Source organism: Aythya ferina (genome assembly GCF_964211825.1).
Source record: "Aythya ferina genome assembly, chromosome: Z".
Classification (NCBI taxonomy): Eukaryota; Metazoa; Chordata; class Aves; order Anseriformes; family Anatidae; genus Aythya; species Aythya ferina.
Genome location: NC_140299.1, coordinates 22212844 through 22228823, shown reverse-complemented (window position 1 = coordinate 22228823; position 15980 = coordinate 22212844). Strand labels below are relative to the sequence as shown.

The window sequence follows — 15980 nt, the reverse complement described above, 5'->3', positions numbered from 1 at the left end:
TGCACATCACTGACAAGATTATATCGTTATTTTCTTTTCAGCGTTATCACTAGATAGTGCTGAAACACATATCCACCAGATAGTGCCACCAACATACATTGTTTTAAAGAGAGAGTCATCTACCACGTTCTGTCTCAGACAACATCTCACATATATAGTTATTCATATTCCTACACCAAATGGTTAGCATTTTCATTCACCAGCATGGAACACAGGTGTTATCCCTTTCACCTATACTGTACACAGATTGATAATGTTCACAGAACAAAGTATGTGGTATATTCTGCTCCCTAGGTCATCTTCTTATTGTCTCTCTCTCTGTATATGTACCTCTCTATAGATACATGTTTTATTATAGACAGATAAGTGTATCTGAAAAGTGTTATGAGATTGAATGAAAACATAAGGATTGAGAATGTAACACAACATATATTTCCTGTTTATTTTTTTTTAAATCTGCAGTATGCTGCCAGACAAAGCAGGATCTGCCAGAGATGCAGTACAGGTACGTATATTCACGGATGATTATACTCTATGGTATTCAAAGAGGAAGACACTCGAGTTTACCATACAAAGCACAGAATCCAACACAGTAGTCACACAAATTCAGAAAGAAATTAAAGTCCATTTTTTTTTTAAGACTGAGAATAACTGAAGGTTACTCCTAGAACTCAACAAGGGCTGAGAAGTTGATTTACCATTGCAAGAAAAAAATCCACACCTACACATATGTAAGAGCACAGGGCAGACTTGATCTGTGCAGGAGGCACAAATCCCAGACTGCTATTTTTCTTTAACAGAGGAGGGCTAAAAGAACTCTTAACAACCCTATAAATGTATAAATGGGATAACAGCAGCAGCTAGAAGACACGTAAAAGGGCAAGGTCCTTTGCACATTCCTGGTATATTTTTCCCAACACAAAACTTCTCATTCTGGTACCCGCTACTTAAGCGAAAAGTGTTACAGAGCTTCAGACAATAAAAAACTACATCAAGTGAAATATCAAAAATGATCCTGAAAAAAAAGTTAATAAAGATAATGATACAGGAATAAGCTTAAGAGAGGATGTCTAGGTATTGCATCACTGCTGTTTCATTCATTCTTTCAAGCAGTAGCTGTACTTTGCAGAGACTTGTCAAAAATAAGCTTTCTAAGCGTTTTATGCCACCTACATTTCAAAAATTTTTTTTCTATTTTTTGCCAATAGGCTCCTTAAAAACCTTGAAATATATTCTCTTCCTGGGTAATAATTAATATTTTCTAAATACAAATAAGTACGTTTTAACTTTAATATGTTAACTCATTATGAATTCTCCATAACAAAAAAGTACAAAGACATCAATATTACATATGAAGTAATTTCATTAAATCCTATCCCATTCAGTCATTACCTTCCATACAAAGCTGGATGAAATTTCTACATGCTTTCGGTGCTTCTTTTGACCACAACTCTATATCAATATCTCCTGCTGTTGTTCTCAGCAAAACCTATAAAAATATCGATAAATTCACCATTAGTTTTCTTGCAACTTAGACATTGATCAACAAATACTGTAACTGAGTTAAAAGATAGTTTGACAACATTAGTAACAGCAGTAGATATCCAAATGCTGCTGGGCAGCTATGGTTAGTTTTAATTAGTTTTACCAGTATTTATGATACAGTTCTGAAACAGTAAATATCATAGAGGCCTTCAAGATCATCTAGTCCAACCATCCTCCTACTACCACTGTCACCCACTAAACCATGTCCCTAAGCACCATGTCCAACCTCTCCTTATACATCCCCAGGGATGGTGACTCCACCACCTCCCTTGGCAACCCGTCCCAGTGCCTGACTGCTCTTTCTGAAAACAAATGTCTCCTCATTGCCAACCTAAACCTTCCCTGGTAAAATTTGAGGCCATTCCCTCTTGTCCTATCACTAATTACCTGCGAGAAGGGGCTGACCCCCACCTCCCCACACCTTCCTTTCAGAGAGCAATGAGGTCTCCCCTGAGCCTTCTCTTCTCCACACTGAACACCCCCAGTGCCCTCAGCCTCTCCCCACAGGACTTGTGCTCCAGGCCCTTCACCAGCTTCGTAGCCCTGCTCTGGACACGCTCCAGTGCCTGGATGTCTTTTTTGTAGTGAGTAGCTTAAAAGTGACCACAGCTCTTGAGGTGCGGCCTCACTAGGGATGAGTACAGGGGGACGATCACCTCCCTGCTCCTGCTGGCTGCACCATTCCTGACACAAGCCAGGATGCCGCTGGCCTTCTTGGCCACCTGGGCACGCTGCCGGCTCACGCTCAGGTGCGCACAGACCTCGACTCACGCACATCTTTGCACACCCAATTCCCCGAGGCAGCAGCCGGGAACCACCGCCGGCCCCACGGGAGCACGCGGCTCCTTCCCGCAGCCTCCCACGGGCGGCGGCAGCCCCAGCCCCCCGAGGGCCTCACCTTGCCGTTGGTGGGGGGCTCCTGGATGTAGATGTTGCTCATGGCGGCCCCAGGGGGCACAGCCCCGACCGCTGCCCGCGCCCAGCGCCGCGCCTCTACCCGCCACACAGACCCCAGGCGCCCGCCATCTTGGGCGCCTCCACACGGCCCGAGCAGAGGGGGAGGCCGCCCAAAACAACAAGAAGAAGATAGGGGTCGGCCCCCGACCGGAGGCACAGCGGGGAAAATTGACGAGAAGTTTGTTTTTAAAGAGATCCGGAGGGCTCTCCAGGCAGCTCACTCCCTCCCTGTGCCTCCCGCCCGGCACTGAGTCGCCCCGTCCCCCCTGCGAATAGCACGGCCCGAGAGTGCGCCGGGCAAAGCCTTCCGGCGGGGAGAGGCGGCGGGGCCGTGCCGGGCCGTGCCGGGACGGCGGGGACAGCGCGGGAGGCGCCATGGCGCTGCCCGGTGAGGCCATGGCGGCGGCGGCGGCGGCGGCGGTGGGGGGCGAGGCGAGGCTGGGCCGCAGCCCGGGCCGTGAGGGGGGGGAGGAGGGCGGCCGGGGGCGTGTGTGCGCGCGGTTTGCTTGCTCCTCTATTTATTTATCGATTGATTTATTTATGCATTTATTTATTTATACTTTATTTATTCTTTCCTTCTTCCTTTCTCTCGCTTCCCTGCCGCACCTCTCCCGAGGAGCGGGTCCGCTGCTGCGGCGGGGCGGGGCGGGGCGGGGGGGGCGCAGCAGCCCGGAGGAGGCGGCCGCCGTGTGCGCAAGGTGTTAGAGCCCCGCCAGCCAAACCTGCAGGGGCTGGCTCCTTTCCTTCTTTTCCTTTTTTTTCTTTGCTTTTTCCTGAGACGTGAGGAGCGTTCAGCTGGAGAAAACCGAGTAAGTCTGGATCTTGCTAAGAGCTTAAAAAAAAAAAACAACAAACAACAAAAAAAATCCTCTCGTATGAAGAAGAGAAAAACTGAATAAACTCGCTCCCATTCTAGGAGGGGGGTTTGTTAAGGAAGAGATCTCATGTTTGCATTCAAAGGTTTGCGGAGCTTTTTTTTTTTTTTTTGCATCCTTGTGGCCCACTGAATGAGCGACGCCCTCCCTTAGCAATGGTTGCTGCTCCCTCAGTTGCTGTTTTTACAAAGTGTTCACAGTTGGGAAGAAGTGAGAAAGAGAAGTTTCTAGTAGCTCAATTGCTTTTAATTCCATAAAACTGCATTTCTAGCAACGTTGTTTAAAGCCAACGTAATAATAATAGAATTTCGGCCTCAGGAATTTGGTGGGAGCAAGGAAGATCAATAAAGACCTAGTAAACCTGTCCTCTAGGTAGGTGATGGTGTGGGGGCGTCTTAAATTTTTCAGACTTTGTCAACAGGCTCTAAGATGACAGTCTTGCTGTGATTCCTGCTGTGTAAAGGTTTAGCTGCTATACACTTTTTTTTTCCAGATTTCATGGACACACGTTTTTTGTGTCTTGATGCTTGTTTCCCTGCTGTTTCTCTCATAAAGATATGCATGTACTGTGTGATGCAGCTTTCGGTAAGGATATATGACCTTCACCAGTCCACTAAAACTGGAGCTGGTGTCAGTTTTATGACTTACAGGTTTTAACAAATTCAGTGCTATTCTGGTCATGTGCTGGGTGATTCTCCTGAAAATCCTGACATATGGCACCTGCATACGCAGTGGGAGATCGTATAGTGTGTGCATGACTGACTTCCCTTGCATGAACAGTGAATCTTTCTGTACCTACAGGTCATTTACACAGTAGGGCTGAAGTTTATTGAATATTTCAGAAAACTGGGAACAAAGTAGGTAGTTTGAGAGGTCTTGCTTTTGAGTCCAAAGATGAACTGACCTGGCAGATGCTGAACAGAGTATTTGTTTTTTTGGTATAGCATTGAAGGTGTATTTTTGTTCCTTGTTTCTTAAAACTTTCTTTTGTGTTTCTAGTCTCCTTATTCCTCGTGGGTTTTCCTTAAAAGACAGCCACTTATAAAGTAGACACATAAACACTGCTGAATTTGTACACCACAAAGAAGTTACGTAATACTGAGGTTTTGGGGTCTACAGAAGACGGGTTTGAAGGCTCGTCTGCTACTATGAATACAGTTTTCTAAAGACAATGCTTGTCTCAGTAAATTGAAGTCTACACTTACGGAGCTGATGTACATCCTTTCTGATTTTCTAATTTCTGTCATGGAATTCTTGTTATGTGTGGTGATTTATTTAAATGAAGGAACTAGTTATTCAGAAAACTGTGCATACAGCTGTTTAAGTTGCTGTGTTTTTCATGCACTATTCAGTTTAAGGACAGAAAGGCTTGCTTTGATTTTGGAAATTCCATTTTGACTGTCATTATGAATAGACTCAGCAGATTTAAAAATAACGCTGATCCTTTCAGGGGAGAGGTCTCCAGAGCTTCCCATTTTCTGAGTTACATCTTACTATGTCTATTTAACTTAACTGTGGGCACACATAGGTATAGAAGGCAACTTTGCCAGAATTCTGAGGGGTGATCGTTCTGGTCTGCACGTTGATGTTATCAAGCCAGATTTAAAAGGAACTTAAAGAGTTGTGTTAGTAACAGGTAATTTATGTATTTTTATCTTTCAGGTGGAAATAAGGATAACATCAGAGCTGGATGCAAGAAATGTGGCTACCGTAAGTTTGTAGTAAGCAAGATGATGATGCAGTACTTTTTTTTTCAATTTAGGGTGATGGAACTACTTTTTGAATCGGAAAAAAAATTCCTCCCTTGTTGCCTAGACAATTGTCAGGTTAAGCTACTGTATATTTTTGTTTAATTTCTTTTTCATTCTCTTTCTCCTTGCACCTATTGCTGTTTTTGAAGACTTAAGTTTCTCAAGAGAAATAAAAATACTCTTCATATGTACTGAGTTCACAATGTCATTACTTGAGAAACATTGAATTTCAAGCACTGGCTTTGACATATACTGTAGTACTTACTGAGATCAGCATTTATGCATCTTCAGAGTCTCGTTGAAGGCTTAAGCAGGCTTTTTTGCCCAAGGAATTTCCAATGCATTTGAAAGAAAAACGAATAATTTGCATCACCCTCTACGCTGAGAAAGCCTACTTCTTTGTGCATTCTGTATTGCAAGAAGCAGTTTATTTTGTTACTTGTATGTTCTGTAGCTAACATTTAGGTCATGCTCTTCATTATTCTCTGTTCATAAAAGTATGTCTATGGCTACTATTCTGATGAATGTGTCATCAGGAGGCACATCAGTAGACGTGTCTTAGTGAAGATTTTAATTTGTTATTCACTAAGTCTTGTTTTTTGGAAAAAGGAGGAGTGGACACTGATCCATTTTGAATTGCATTGAACATTTAACACTGTACTCCATGCTATTTTTAATTTTTTTGAATGTTATGTGGGTTGAAGGGAAAAAAAAGCTTGCTTGGTTCGTTCACTAAAGACTTTGCTTCCAAGAAATTTTGTCAGTGTATCCCTTCATTGAAAGGAACAGGAGTATCAAAATAGATTTAGTGGTTCATTTGAAGGTGCAATGTCATATTTCTGGAAGAAAAGAAAACTTGCAGTCAAATCACAAAGCCTATATTTATGTTCCTAAAAGTTCTGTCTTCAAGATGTGAGTTTTTTCATAAGACAATGAGTTTGTTTCAATTGCTACTTGACCTCCTTTATCTTTAGGTTAGTTTCTTGCAACCCATATCTTTAATTTATTTTATTTTTTGTTATTTTTTCCAATAGGTGTATGCAGATTCAAGGGTTTAACTCTGGTCATGATTACTGAGATGTAATTTGTAATTTAGATACTAGTAATACTAGTCAAGTAATAGCTTGATCAGTATTATGTACAGGTTGTTAAAAATGAATTTTGTCTCAAAAGGGAATTAAATTCTTCTATTTGACTAAAGGGAGACAGAAAGAGCAGTATAACACACTTGTAGTTTTTTAAATATTTCACTTCTTGCTTTTAAACAATTTATTCAGGAAGAATCTGAGACCATTGAGGAAATAGGAAGCAAGATTTGTTCAAAATCTTTAACAGAAATATGAGAGAGGTCAGAAAGGATCATTAGATGGAATGGGATTAGATTGCACAGCTTCTCAAAATTCTTTGAGGCATTTTCAAAGTATCCACTCTCCTGCCTTGTTCATTGATTGAAGCTTAGTCTAGCCTTTTTTCTTTTATCAAAACTGAGTAATTCTAAAGCTCTTTTGATACTATTTGGTAATTTTGCTGAATTTCTTTCTAAATTTTTGTTTTGTTCAGCTGGTCATCTGACATTTGAATGCCGAAACTTCCTCCGAGTGGATCCTCAAAGGGATATCGTTTTAGATGTTAGCAGCACTAGCAGTGAAGACAGTGAGGAAGAAGAACTACAGAGATTGCAAGCCATGCGTGAAAAAAAGAGTAGGTTTTTTATTTTTAATTAACTTTCTTTAAATCAGATAATAGTCTTCTGATGTGCTGGAACTATCGTTTTATCCTTTTTGAGAATTACTATTAGCTCTTTTAGTCTGTGCTTTAAAGATAAATCCTTTGTATATTATGTTTACACTTCAGAGACACTTCTTTTTTTTATTAATTCCTTTCAAAACAAATTAATAGTGTACCCATTTGGAACATCCTAAAAAGGGCTTCTTAAATGCAAAATATTATAAGATATAAAATATTATAATGTATATTAAATATATATTAATAAGCAGCTGCTTAGAATAACATTACATGGATATTTTGAGTTGATCCTCTGAATACATGTAGTTTGAATATCTTAAAGTTGACAGAAACTCTTAAAAGTAATGACAAATGCGGTAGTTCAGTTTCTTTCTAGTTCCTATGTAATATTTTAGCTAGCTGACTGAAACAGCTAGCCAACTGAATTTCAGCATTGATATTTGGAGAAGTACTGCTCTCTCTTTGGAAGGTCTGTGCATCAACTGTTCGTCAGAAAAAGGTGCATTCATTAGTTAGCAGATACTTTGGTTCATTTGACCTTGGGTTCAAAAGAAGCTGTTCCACTAAGAAAGAAGTGAAGGTTGTTCTGTTATAGTAAGTTCTAAATTAAATAATTTTATTCTTTTCTTTAATTTAAACATCTTGTTTTTGTTCTGTTGCTCTCATATTCCAGACCCTAAACTCAGGTCTAGTAAGGATAATATGTAGGGAGGAGAAATGATGGAGAAAACTCTGTATTTTGCACAACAGTTATTTTTGTCAGCATTTCTTGTTTACTGCATTGGACCTGCGTATTAATTGCTCTTTGTTCTTGATTTCTTTTTCCTGGATGTCAATATTTCTGTCCTGTATGTAGCTTTTTACACAATTGCACGGAGTGGGGAAAAATCAGAAGAAGAGTGACTTTCCTATCACATTCATAGATGTTACATTGGCAGTTAAATCAGATTTATCTTAGTTACAGCTACTTGTGAAGTGTGAAATAAGGCTGTGTGAGTTCAAGTAAGCCTATGGGAATATGTGTCTATTTTTTTCTGTACCTTCAAGTTACATGACCTGATTTCAGACTAGTACAAGTCCTTTAAAATAAAGACGAATAGATATGAAGCCGTAAAGTTGTATGTTTTGCAGGGTGTCCTTCATTCTTAGTGTTCAGACAAATGTCCTTGGAATGTAAGTTGTATATTAAATTCTACTACTGTGCAAAATATTTCTGAAATGAATATACTAGACCAGAATTTTAAAAAAATAAAATATTTTAATTTATAAAAACTACAAATAATTTTGTAGTAACTTTACATTACTATTGCAGTCATTCTTTTAATGCTCTTCATAATTCAGTCTGAAATGCCATAAACTTTTATTTTTATCCATAGATTTAAATGAGGAGGAGGAAAAAAAGAAACAAAAAAGAAAAAGCAAAGAAAAACCAAAATTAAAGAGACCAAGGAAAAGGTAACTCTTTCATTTTAATTTCAAAACAGAAAGTTAGGAATATTCTGGTGTTTGTTTCAGAAAATATTGCTGCTTTGAATCCAGTGGGTTTGTCAAGAACGTTTTTGATTGGAAAAAATTTCCTATTATCCAGTGAGAATTTGTTTGTTCTTTGAATAATGGTGAAGCCACAGGCTTCTGCTGTGGAGTTAGGACAATGGAAGTCTTGAAAACTATAGCACTACATAGTAGTTCTGGAGGTATGCAGTTCTGAGAAAGCAGAACTAACTTTTTTGACTTTTTGACTACCTTTTGACTACCCAACACTGGGCAAGATGTGGTGGGGAAAGGAGAGCAAGGAGTGAGAAGGATTATGGGGTTGGTCCCCAGCTTAGCTTATATGGAAAAGCTTGTAGAAAGTTATATCTAACTTTCTCTCTGTGCATATGTGCACACATATGCACATCCTTGCTTTTTCTGAGTAGCTTAACAAGCAAAAAACTACAGTTTTCCTTTTGATAAGCATATATTGAGTTTTAATGTTCCTGTTGCTGTAAAAGCCTAAGAAAGCATTAGTCTGGTTTCAAAGAAAAAGTCACAATACCCAGTTTATTGTGAACTTGAGTTTTGGCCTGCTGACAGATGAGAGTATGGATTTTAGGACTGTTAATGAGATAACAACCCAGGAACTGCACTGAGAGCCAGGGAATGTGGAATGTTTTTGGAGGCCAGAATAGGTGTTCTTTCAAAAAGGTGTTCTTTGGAGATAAAATAAAGCAATAGGATTTAACATTGGCAGTACTGGCATTTCCCCCCTTCCTTATTTACATAATGTAGCTGTAACACTTAATGAAGAGTACAGACATGTTAGTCTGCTGACAGTAGTCTTTACATGCAGGAAATTAATAGTTTATCTTGGAAACAATAGGGCAGAACAGTAATTCTGAACAACTCAAGAACTTGAGTACAATAATTGACACATTCCTTTTATTGTCATTTTAATTCTTGCATGTATACAGTCACTTCCCTCATCACTGCTGGTTAGAGACAAATAATACCAGCTGCAAGAGAATCCAAATCTGTCATATGTATTTCTCTTAGATTTTTATATATGTGAAATACATGAATGTTTCTCTTAAGGTATTCCCATGTTGTTGGGACTGATCATGTGATACTTTACAAGCTGGAAGCTCTTCTTCAGTGTCATACAGTCACTTGTTTTTTTTTGAGGTCTGTGCTCTTCATCTTTTTCTTACTGAAGTTTGCAAAAACACACAACTCGCCTAATCAATCAATCTGTATTGTAAATATACTGCTTTTCTAGCATGATAGACTAGTTAGAAAAGTCATTGCTCAGTTCAACATGCAGACTGAGATACCATAAGGTTTCCACCGGGTGTTTCTGTATAAATTCTTCACTAAATTTGATTTGCAACATTGTATGAATACTGAAATAAAAATAAAATCTTGCAGCATTTTTCCTTCTCCAATTACCTGTCAATGTTTAATTTGGTCTAGGTCTTCCTCATCAAGTGCTGCTGACGAGGATAGTCCAAAGCCGAAAAAACAAAAATCACACAAGAAGGAAAGGAAAAAGGAGAAGAAGAATAAATCTAAAAAAGGAAAACATCATAAAAAGGAAAAGAAGAAGAAACAAAAGGAAAAAAGTTCATCTTCTGACAGTTCAGACAGTTCTAGTAGTGACTAATGTGCTGGCCTATTTTTGCTGTCACTTCTGAAGTGGGATAATTTTCCTGTTAAGTCTAAACTATTTATGCTTTGCAATGCTGTTGTTTTAAAATTATGTATATTTTTTGAAGAAATCTATTTGGAAATGTTAGTGCTTCAAATTATTAAATCAAACATTTTTTTAAAATATCCTCTTCTATTCCCAGTTTCTTAGAATTCAACCATGCAAGTTGAACTCAGCTTAGTTCAGTTGTGATTGGTTGTGTTTTTAATCCTTTACATTAGGGTATAGCAGACTTCAGTTTGCAAGTCTTTGTGTCAGAAGATTTGGATGTAAATATGCTTAATGTTGGAATGGTTAAATCAAATTTAGAAATACTTGAATGATTTTTTTTAAATTCCTTTGATGTATATGTTTTGCATAACACTTTATATTTACACATACTGATTGGTAAGTGCAAATATGAAATAGCATTCAGGCGCGGAAGTGGAGAAGGAAGGGGCAATGAGAAACTAAAAGTTTGCTCCTTCAAAATAACCTGAAATTGATCTGCTAATAGATTTTTGAAACGTGCGATTACAACTTTTTTTTTTGGCAAGATCCCTGTGAGCAAATTGAAAACAAACAAAAGTAAGCAACTATCAATTTTGAAGTCCTTTCCTTCTGCCTAGGTTCTGTTCTTTTGCAATTGCAGCCACTTCATCTATATGAGATAGATTATGAAATACCATTTCTTAACAGTAGATGACTATTCAGCAAGATTATTTACAAAATTCTTAGTACTAAATTAAGACAGTATGCAGTTGTTGATAACTGCATGAATCTAAACAGCAAATTTGAAGACTAAATCAAAAACCTTGAAGTCTCTTTTCATTCTAATAAAACTTCCATAGAAATGTTAATATTCCTCTTGTGGGAGGTGAGCATCTATCGTGTTGAAGTTTGTAACAGCTTACCATTTGCTGTCAGTAGTCTTTAAGCATGTCAAAATTTCACGATTAGATACTTTGGTGTCCAATTCATACCTTGTACCCCAGTAGCATACAGCTGGTAGCACTGTAGCACTTGCATCGCAATTAGGCATATAGCTGGTAAGTCTCACGGGGATCAAGAGATGAGGAAGAGCAACATTTAAGCTTTCTTAAGAATGATATCCATTGCCTTTAGATCTAACTCCCTCCCTCAAACTTGTATGTCCCAGATGAGTATTCTCTATCATTGGCAATTTTTGGACAGCTCCACTCGCACTCTAGGTGCTATGGTAGGGAACATTAAAGACAAAATACTCATGGAAGCCACAGAAGAACAAAGAAAAATAACTGCTAACCTCCTCCATTGATCTGTCAAAGGATGGCAAGAGTCCTTGCATCTGCTCTTCTTACTGGATTTGGTCTGGTCTCTAACTTTCATTCACACATCATGACTTCTGGGATGGGCTTGGATAATATACCTAAAGAAAGACTAGACTCTTTCATAAGTTAATGAATTTACATAGGATTAAAAAGGGTAGTGTAAGGAACATTTTTTTTTAAATAAGTAATAATGTAAAGGCTTCAGCCACCGTGTTCACTCTTGTCTTCTTAGTGCTGCTGTAACTTAATAGAGCCTATTTTTAACCAGGTCAGTTCTCTAAGTCAGTCATTCTGTGGAGGGCAATGGGAGTTTTGGGCTACTTAAGCCAGTACCGTTAACAAAGGAAATGCTTAATTAAGACACAAATTAAGACACAACTCTTCTACTCCTACCCCTCCGCCTCCCCCCCCCCCCCCCCCCCCCCCCAAAAGAAAAAATTCTTAATGAAGTTGGAAGGGTTATTGTGGTTAGGGGATTTCAGAGATCGTGTATAATCTGGGAAATGGGATTTTGTACTTTGTTTCTTGATTTTGAAAGTTTCAGCTAAAGACATGTAACTGAAGAAAAATTTTATAGCCCTGTATACTGGAATGTCCGAGAAGTTTACTGAGGAACCCTTATTAGGGTGAGTATTTCTATACACTGGCTTATAATTTGTTCATCAAATTAGTGACCAAATTAGGGAAGGGGTAAAATCAGAAAAAGTAACTCATATTTTAGTAGTGGTGAGGTTGCTCTAATTGTTGAAATCAAGTCTGTCTATCTAAATAGTAATGTGATTACCTTTCGTTTAACATTGCAGCAGTCCTGTTTACAATGGTATTTCATAAAGGTACATAAGGCGTGAGTTTAAATGTTAACATTTTTGAACTTGTTAATCGAATGTTAATAGAGTGTTTTTCATACTCAGGAAAGGCTTTTATAATTTGATCATTTAAATATCACTATTGTCAACATGTATTCCTTTAACAAAGAGAATATCGTGTAATTTTGTTTTTCAGGCTATATTCCCATTTTATTTACAAAGATGTACATTAAAGTCTATAGGTTTTGCCACAGAACTAAAGTGCTCAGGACTTCAGGTGTATTAGATGATGTATCAAGCAAATGCTACAATGAACAGTTCTCTGCCAAGCTAATGTTTGCTAATCTTTAAAGAAGTGATACTAAAATAAATATTATATTTTTTTCCTATTTGGTTTAGCCATAATTTTAGTGATTCTGATGTGTCATAACAAATGTTATTGTTTCACTCAAAACAGAACTAAAACGCCTACTTTGATTCCAGAAAAGGTGGCATTCAGCAGATTTAAGTATCAAAGCAAGACTTCTGATTTAAAAATCCAGCTATTTCTTCCCTCCTGCTAAGTGTTGTTAGTTTCAGTTTTCACACATCCCACAAGGACTGTCATCCATTGTCAGCAGATCTGTTACAGAATGAAATGCATATTTTCAGAAAGAAAAAAAATAATGTATATAAGCAGAATACGTGGCAAGATCAAGAATTGAAATGAAAGCAACACCAGGCCAAAGTAATAGAATAATGAAGAGTCAAAAACCTCCATACTCCTTACAAGCAGCTCTAGAATGCAAACCAACCTCTTTTACCAGCAAAATTTGTGTGTGAATATTAACATCAATGCTATTAGTTTTTGTTTGTTTGTTTTATTTTGTTTTTAAATGTTGTGGCCTTCAGCTTGTATAGTTTCTGTGAGTTTTTCCTGAGCCTTTTCTGCAGGTTTGTGAAATTGGCTTATTCTCTAAGCTGCTAGTTGCAAAGACAGTTACAGCTGTGCCCATTTTGACATGGATTGCACATGAGTTGTAGGCTCTTAAACCCTAGCTGAAGTCTTCACCTCTAACATCCTTCCCTCCTCTCATGGAGAAGTGGAATGGAAATGAAGGTTTGTCACAGTGATGCAGGGGAAGTGCCTGGTTTTTAGTAGGCCTTTAGTGGTGAATTTCACTGTTTTAAATTGTACTTTTCCAGTTGTTGGCTTCCTTACAAAAGGTGTTGTATTTACACAGGAGGTGTGTCGTCTACTCACCATGTATGTGCAAATCTTTATAATTCTGGGAGATCCTTAAGCCACTTTGTTCCTACTGGGCTTCTTTTGAGATTTTTTGAAAGTACGGTAGTGGTAAAAATATAACCAACCTTTGACTGTTAAGCTATCTGGAACATACACGAGGGAGGATACTGTTAGAAGCTCAGTGACTGACTGAAACAAGACTGAGAAATATGTATCTTCTGTACTAGGTGGATCTTAATATTTAGACAGCTCTTGATTTATGTAAGCAACAGTTCAATTTATATGTCTAAGAACTTGTCAGTACAGTACAACTTGTCTGTACAACAGAGTCTGTTATACTGTTGTTTAGGACCTACAAATAGGGTGGGAGCAGCTCTTAGCTATGGCAAGCTGTCCTTAAGGAACTTTCAAGATGGAATCTGCCTCTGCTGAACAAGAAAGACTAAATATGTCAGAGACCTGCATATTCTTGTCTGATTTTGCTAGGCTTATAAGGAAAAGACAACAAAACTAAAACCTCAAAGACATAAAGGAAATAATAGGTCTAATTCTTAGATCATTTGGTCTTCATGCCAGAGATTTGTCAGAGATGAATCTGGGACACTCTACAATGAGTATTGATCCATTGTGATCTTTCAGGATTGTGATGGGTGGGGAAGGACAGAGATGTTACCATTCTTATCCAACACTATTATCACAAACATAAGGTATAAGAGAACAAACAAGATGAGTGATCTACCTAGATATGAAAATACCTGTTCCAAAATGCTTTGTTCAGCCATAGTTGCTACACATGAAAAGCCTGTATAGCATTTTAAATTATATACAAGTCTTGTGCAATTAAACCTGAACTATTAACAAAGAATCAAGACTGAATCACAATGGCACAGATGCTTCCTTGTCACCCTTTCCATGGTCCACAGAACTAACTGGTTCTCTAAGGCCAGCGTGGTGATCCCTCTTGCCTATATTAATGTCAATATCCATAGAGTTCTAAGAGATCAATCTCCATTATGTACTAATACTCCTAGTCCCAGATTCATTTGCCTTGCCTTCCACAAGGGGAAGATTATGTTTCCTGCTCCACTGTCACACACATGGGATAATCGCTTTAGTACCCTCTCCCCTAGCCTTTCAGCCATATCCTTTTGTATGCCTTAGAGTTCTCCAAGGTCGTAATTCCTAGTAGATTTTAGTGACTTATTACCCTCTAGTCATCACTGGGTCCAGTGTTATTATCTCATCTATGAACAATTAACTCTTCTTCTCTTCAATAACTAATGAAGACAGGTGTGTTTCTAGCTGTACTATACTTCCCTAAAGGACACTGGCATAGGTTATATCTACATGGTGAAGGTTATATCACTTTACCTGTATGTCATTCTTTTACTTTTTTTTTTTTTTTTTCTTTTTTTAACTCATAACTTTCCAGATTGGTCAATAACTATCAGTAATACATCTTTCAACAACCTTTGAAACCTAAAAATAATAAAAACTAAAAATAATAAATAAAAATAATAAAGGTGCATGCACTTTTTTTTTTTTTTTTTTTCATTTTACATGCTGTTTGCCATTTACAAAAATCAAATTTTAGTTCAATGTAATCTGTACTTTTTTTTTTTTTTCTCTATAATCTCTTTAGGGTTCGCCCATCCTTCCCTGCCAAGGTTATCTCAAAATTTGTCCAAGCCTCCATTTGCATATTTTCTCTCTCTCACAATTCACCAATATCCTGTTACATGGCTACATCAATATCTTCTAGCCAGAGCTAACAGGTTCTTTAAGGCATCGTGACTGAAAAGAAGAAAGTCAAACAACTTAGTTAATCAATTAACTTTATGAGTCAAACAACCTAATTGTTAATCAACTAACTGTATTAATTCAGTTACTTCAAGTTGTGATAGAATTTTTGATCCAAATTAACATGGTATACAGTTATAATTACAGTTATTATCTAGCTGCTATGAACTGAATTGGAATTCCACTCACCCTTCTGTCAACTCTGTCATAACCACTGTCTCACTCAGTTCCCTGGGAAAGAAATGTATGGAATAATATGTCCCCTCCTGGCAAGTGGTTACCACTTGGGCAGCAGTGTGCTTGTTAACAAGGGCTCAGTTTGCTGCTGTCTTGAGTATATTTATACCTCACTTGTCATGTGCAGAGTTTTTCCAGTTTTGACATACTCCTCCCTTCTCCTTTTGTAATCGTGGTTCTTCTCCTGGAACAGTTCAGTTGGCGTATTGCTGATTACAGCTGCGCTTTGTTCTGCATATCTTGTCACGCGCTGATTGCTTTAAAGAAATATTTCCTCCCGCACGATTAACTCAGCTATGTGAGCTGGCATTACACCAGGTCATGATGTTTCAGCACACCAGGATTCACTTTGGGGTGAAATGTGTAAAAGGACTCACTGGGCCCCTAGGGCTCAAGGGAGGATCTCTTAGTCTGGTTACAATAGTTCACAGAGTACAAAATTTATAGAACTACTACACTTAGTTAAAAGAAAATAACAACAACAAAACAAATCAAAACAGGAAAAAAATCTCTATAGCTTGTTACGGGGACAACTCCACTACAGTTATTTAAAATTGAA

At 38.1% G+C, this 15980-nt stretch overlaps 2 protein-coding genes and 1 long non-coding RNA gene across 5 annotated transcripts in view; 1 reads left to right on the top strand and 2 right to left on the bottom strand.

The window, feature by feature from the left end:
* The window catches only part of CWC27 (CWC27 spliceosome associated cyclophilin), a 124204-nt gene extending 121530 nt beyond the window's left edge, over window positions 1-2674 (bottom strand). For both annotated transcript variants that reach the window (XM_084505252.1, XM_084505253.1), the window contains exons 1-2: window positions 2444-2674; window positions 1393-1489 (exon numbers count right to left, since the gene is read on the bottom strand). In XM_084505252.1, the coding sequence (XP_084361378.1) occupies window positions 1393-1489; window positions 2444-2485 (139 nt within the window). In that variant the 5' untranslated portion in view covers window positions 2486-2674. The remainder of the gene's footprint in view (window positions 1-1392; window positions 1490-2443) is intronic.
* A 70-nt stretch (window positions 2675-2744) lies between these two features.
* On the top strand, window positions 2745-11765 carry SREK1IP1 (SREK1 interacting protein 1). Of its 2 annotated transcripts, none has more exons than XM_084505255.1 (5): window positions 2745-2890; window positions 5040-5087; window positions 6689-6829; window positions 8251-8329; window positions 9827-11765. In XM_084505255.1, the coding sequence occupies exons 1-5, from the start codon at window positions 2878-2880 to the stop codon at window positions 10014-10016; spliced, it is 471 nt and encodes a 156-aa protein (XP_084361381.1). In that variant the 5' UTR covers window positions 2745-2877; the 3' UTR covers window positions 10017-11765. The 2 variants fall into 2 exon arrangements, with proteins under 2 accessions (XP_084361381.1, XP_084361380.1); XM_084505254.1 differs by lacking the exon at window positions 2745-2890 and adding an exon at window positions 3784-3962.
* On the bottom strand, window positions 11238-15486 carry LOC311427731. The gene is made up of 2 exons (XR_014687520.1): window positions 15374-15486; window positions 11238-12778 (listed from the first exon to the last, which is right to left on the bottom strand). It is a non-coding gene; the product is annotated as an uncharacterized lncRNA (long non-coding RNA).
* Window positions 15487-15980: the final 494 nt, after the last annotated feature.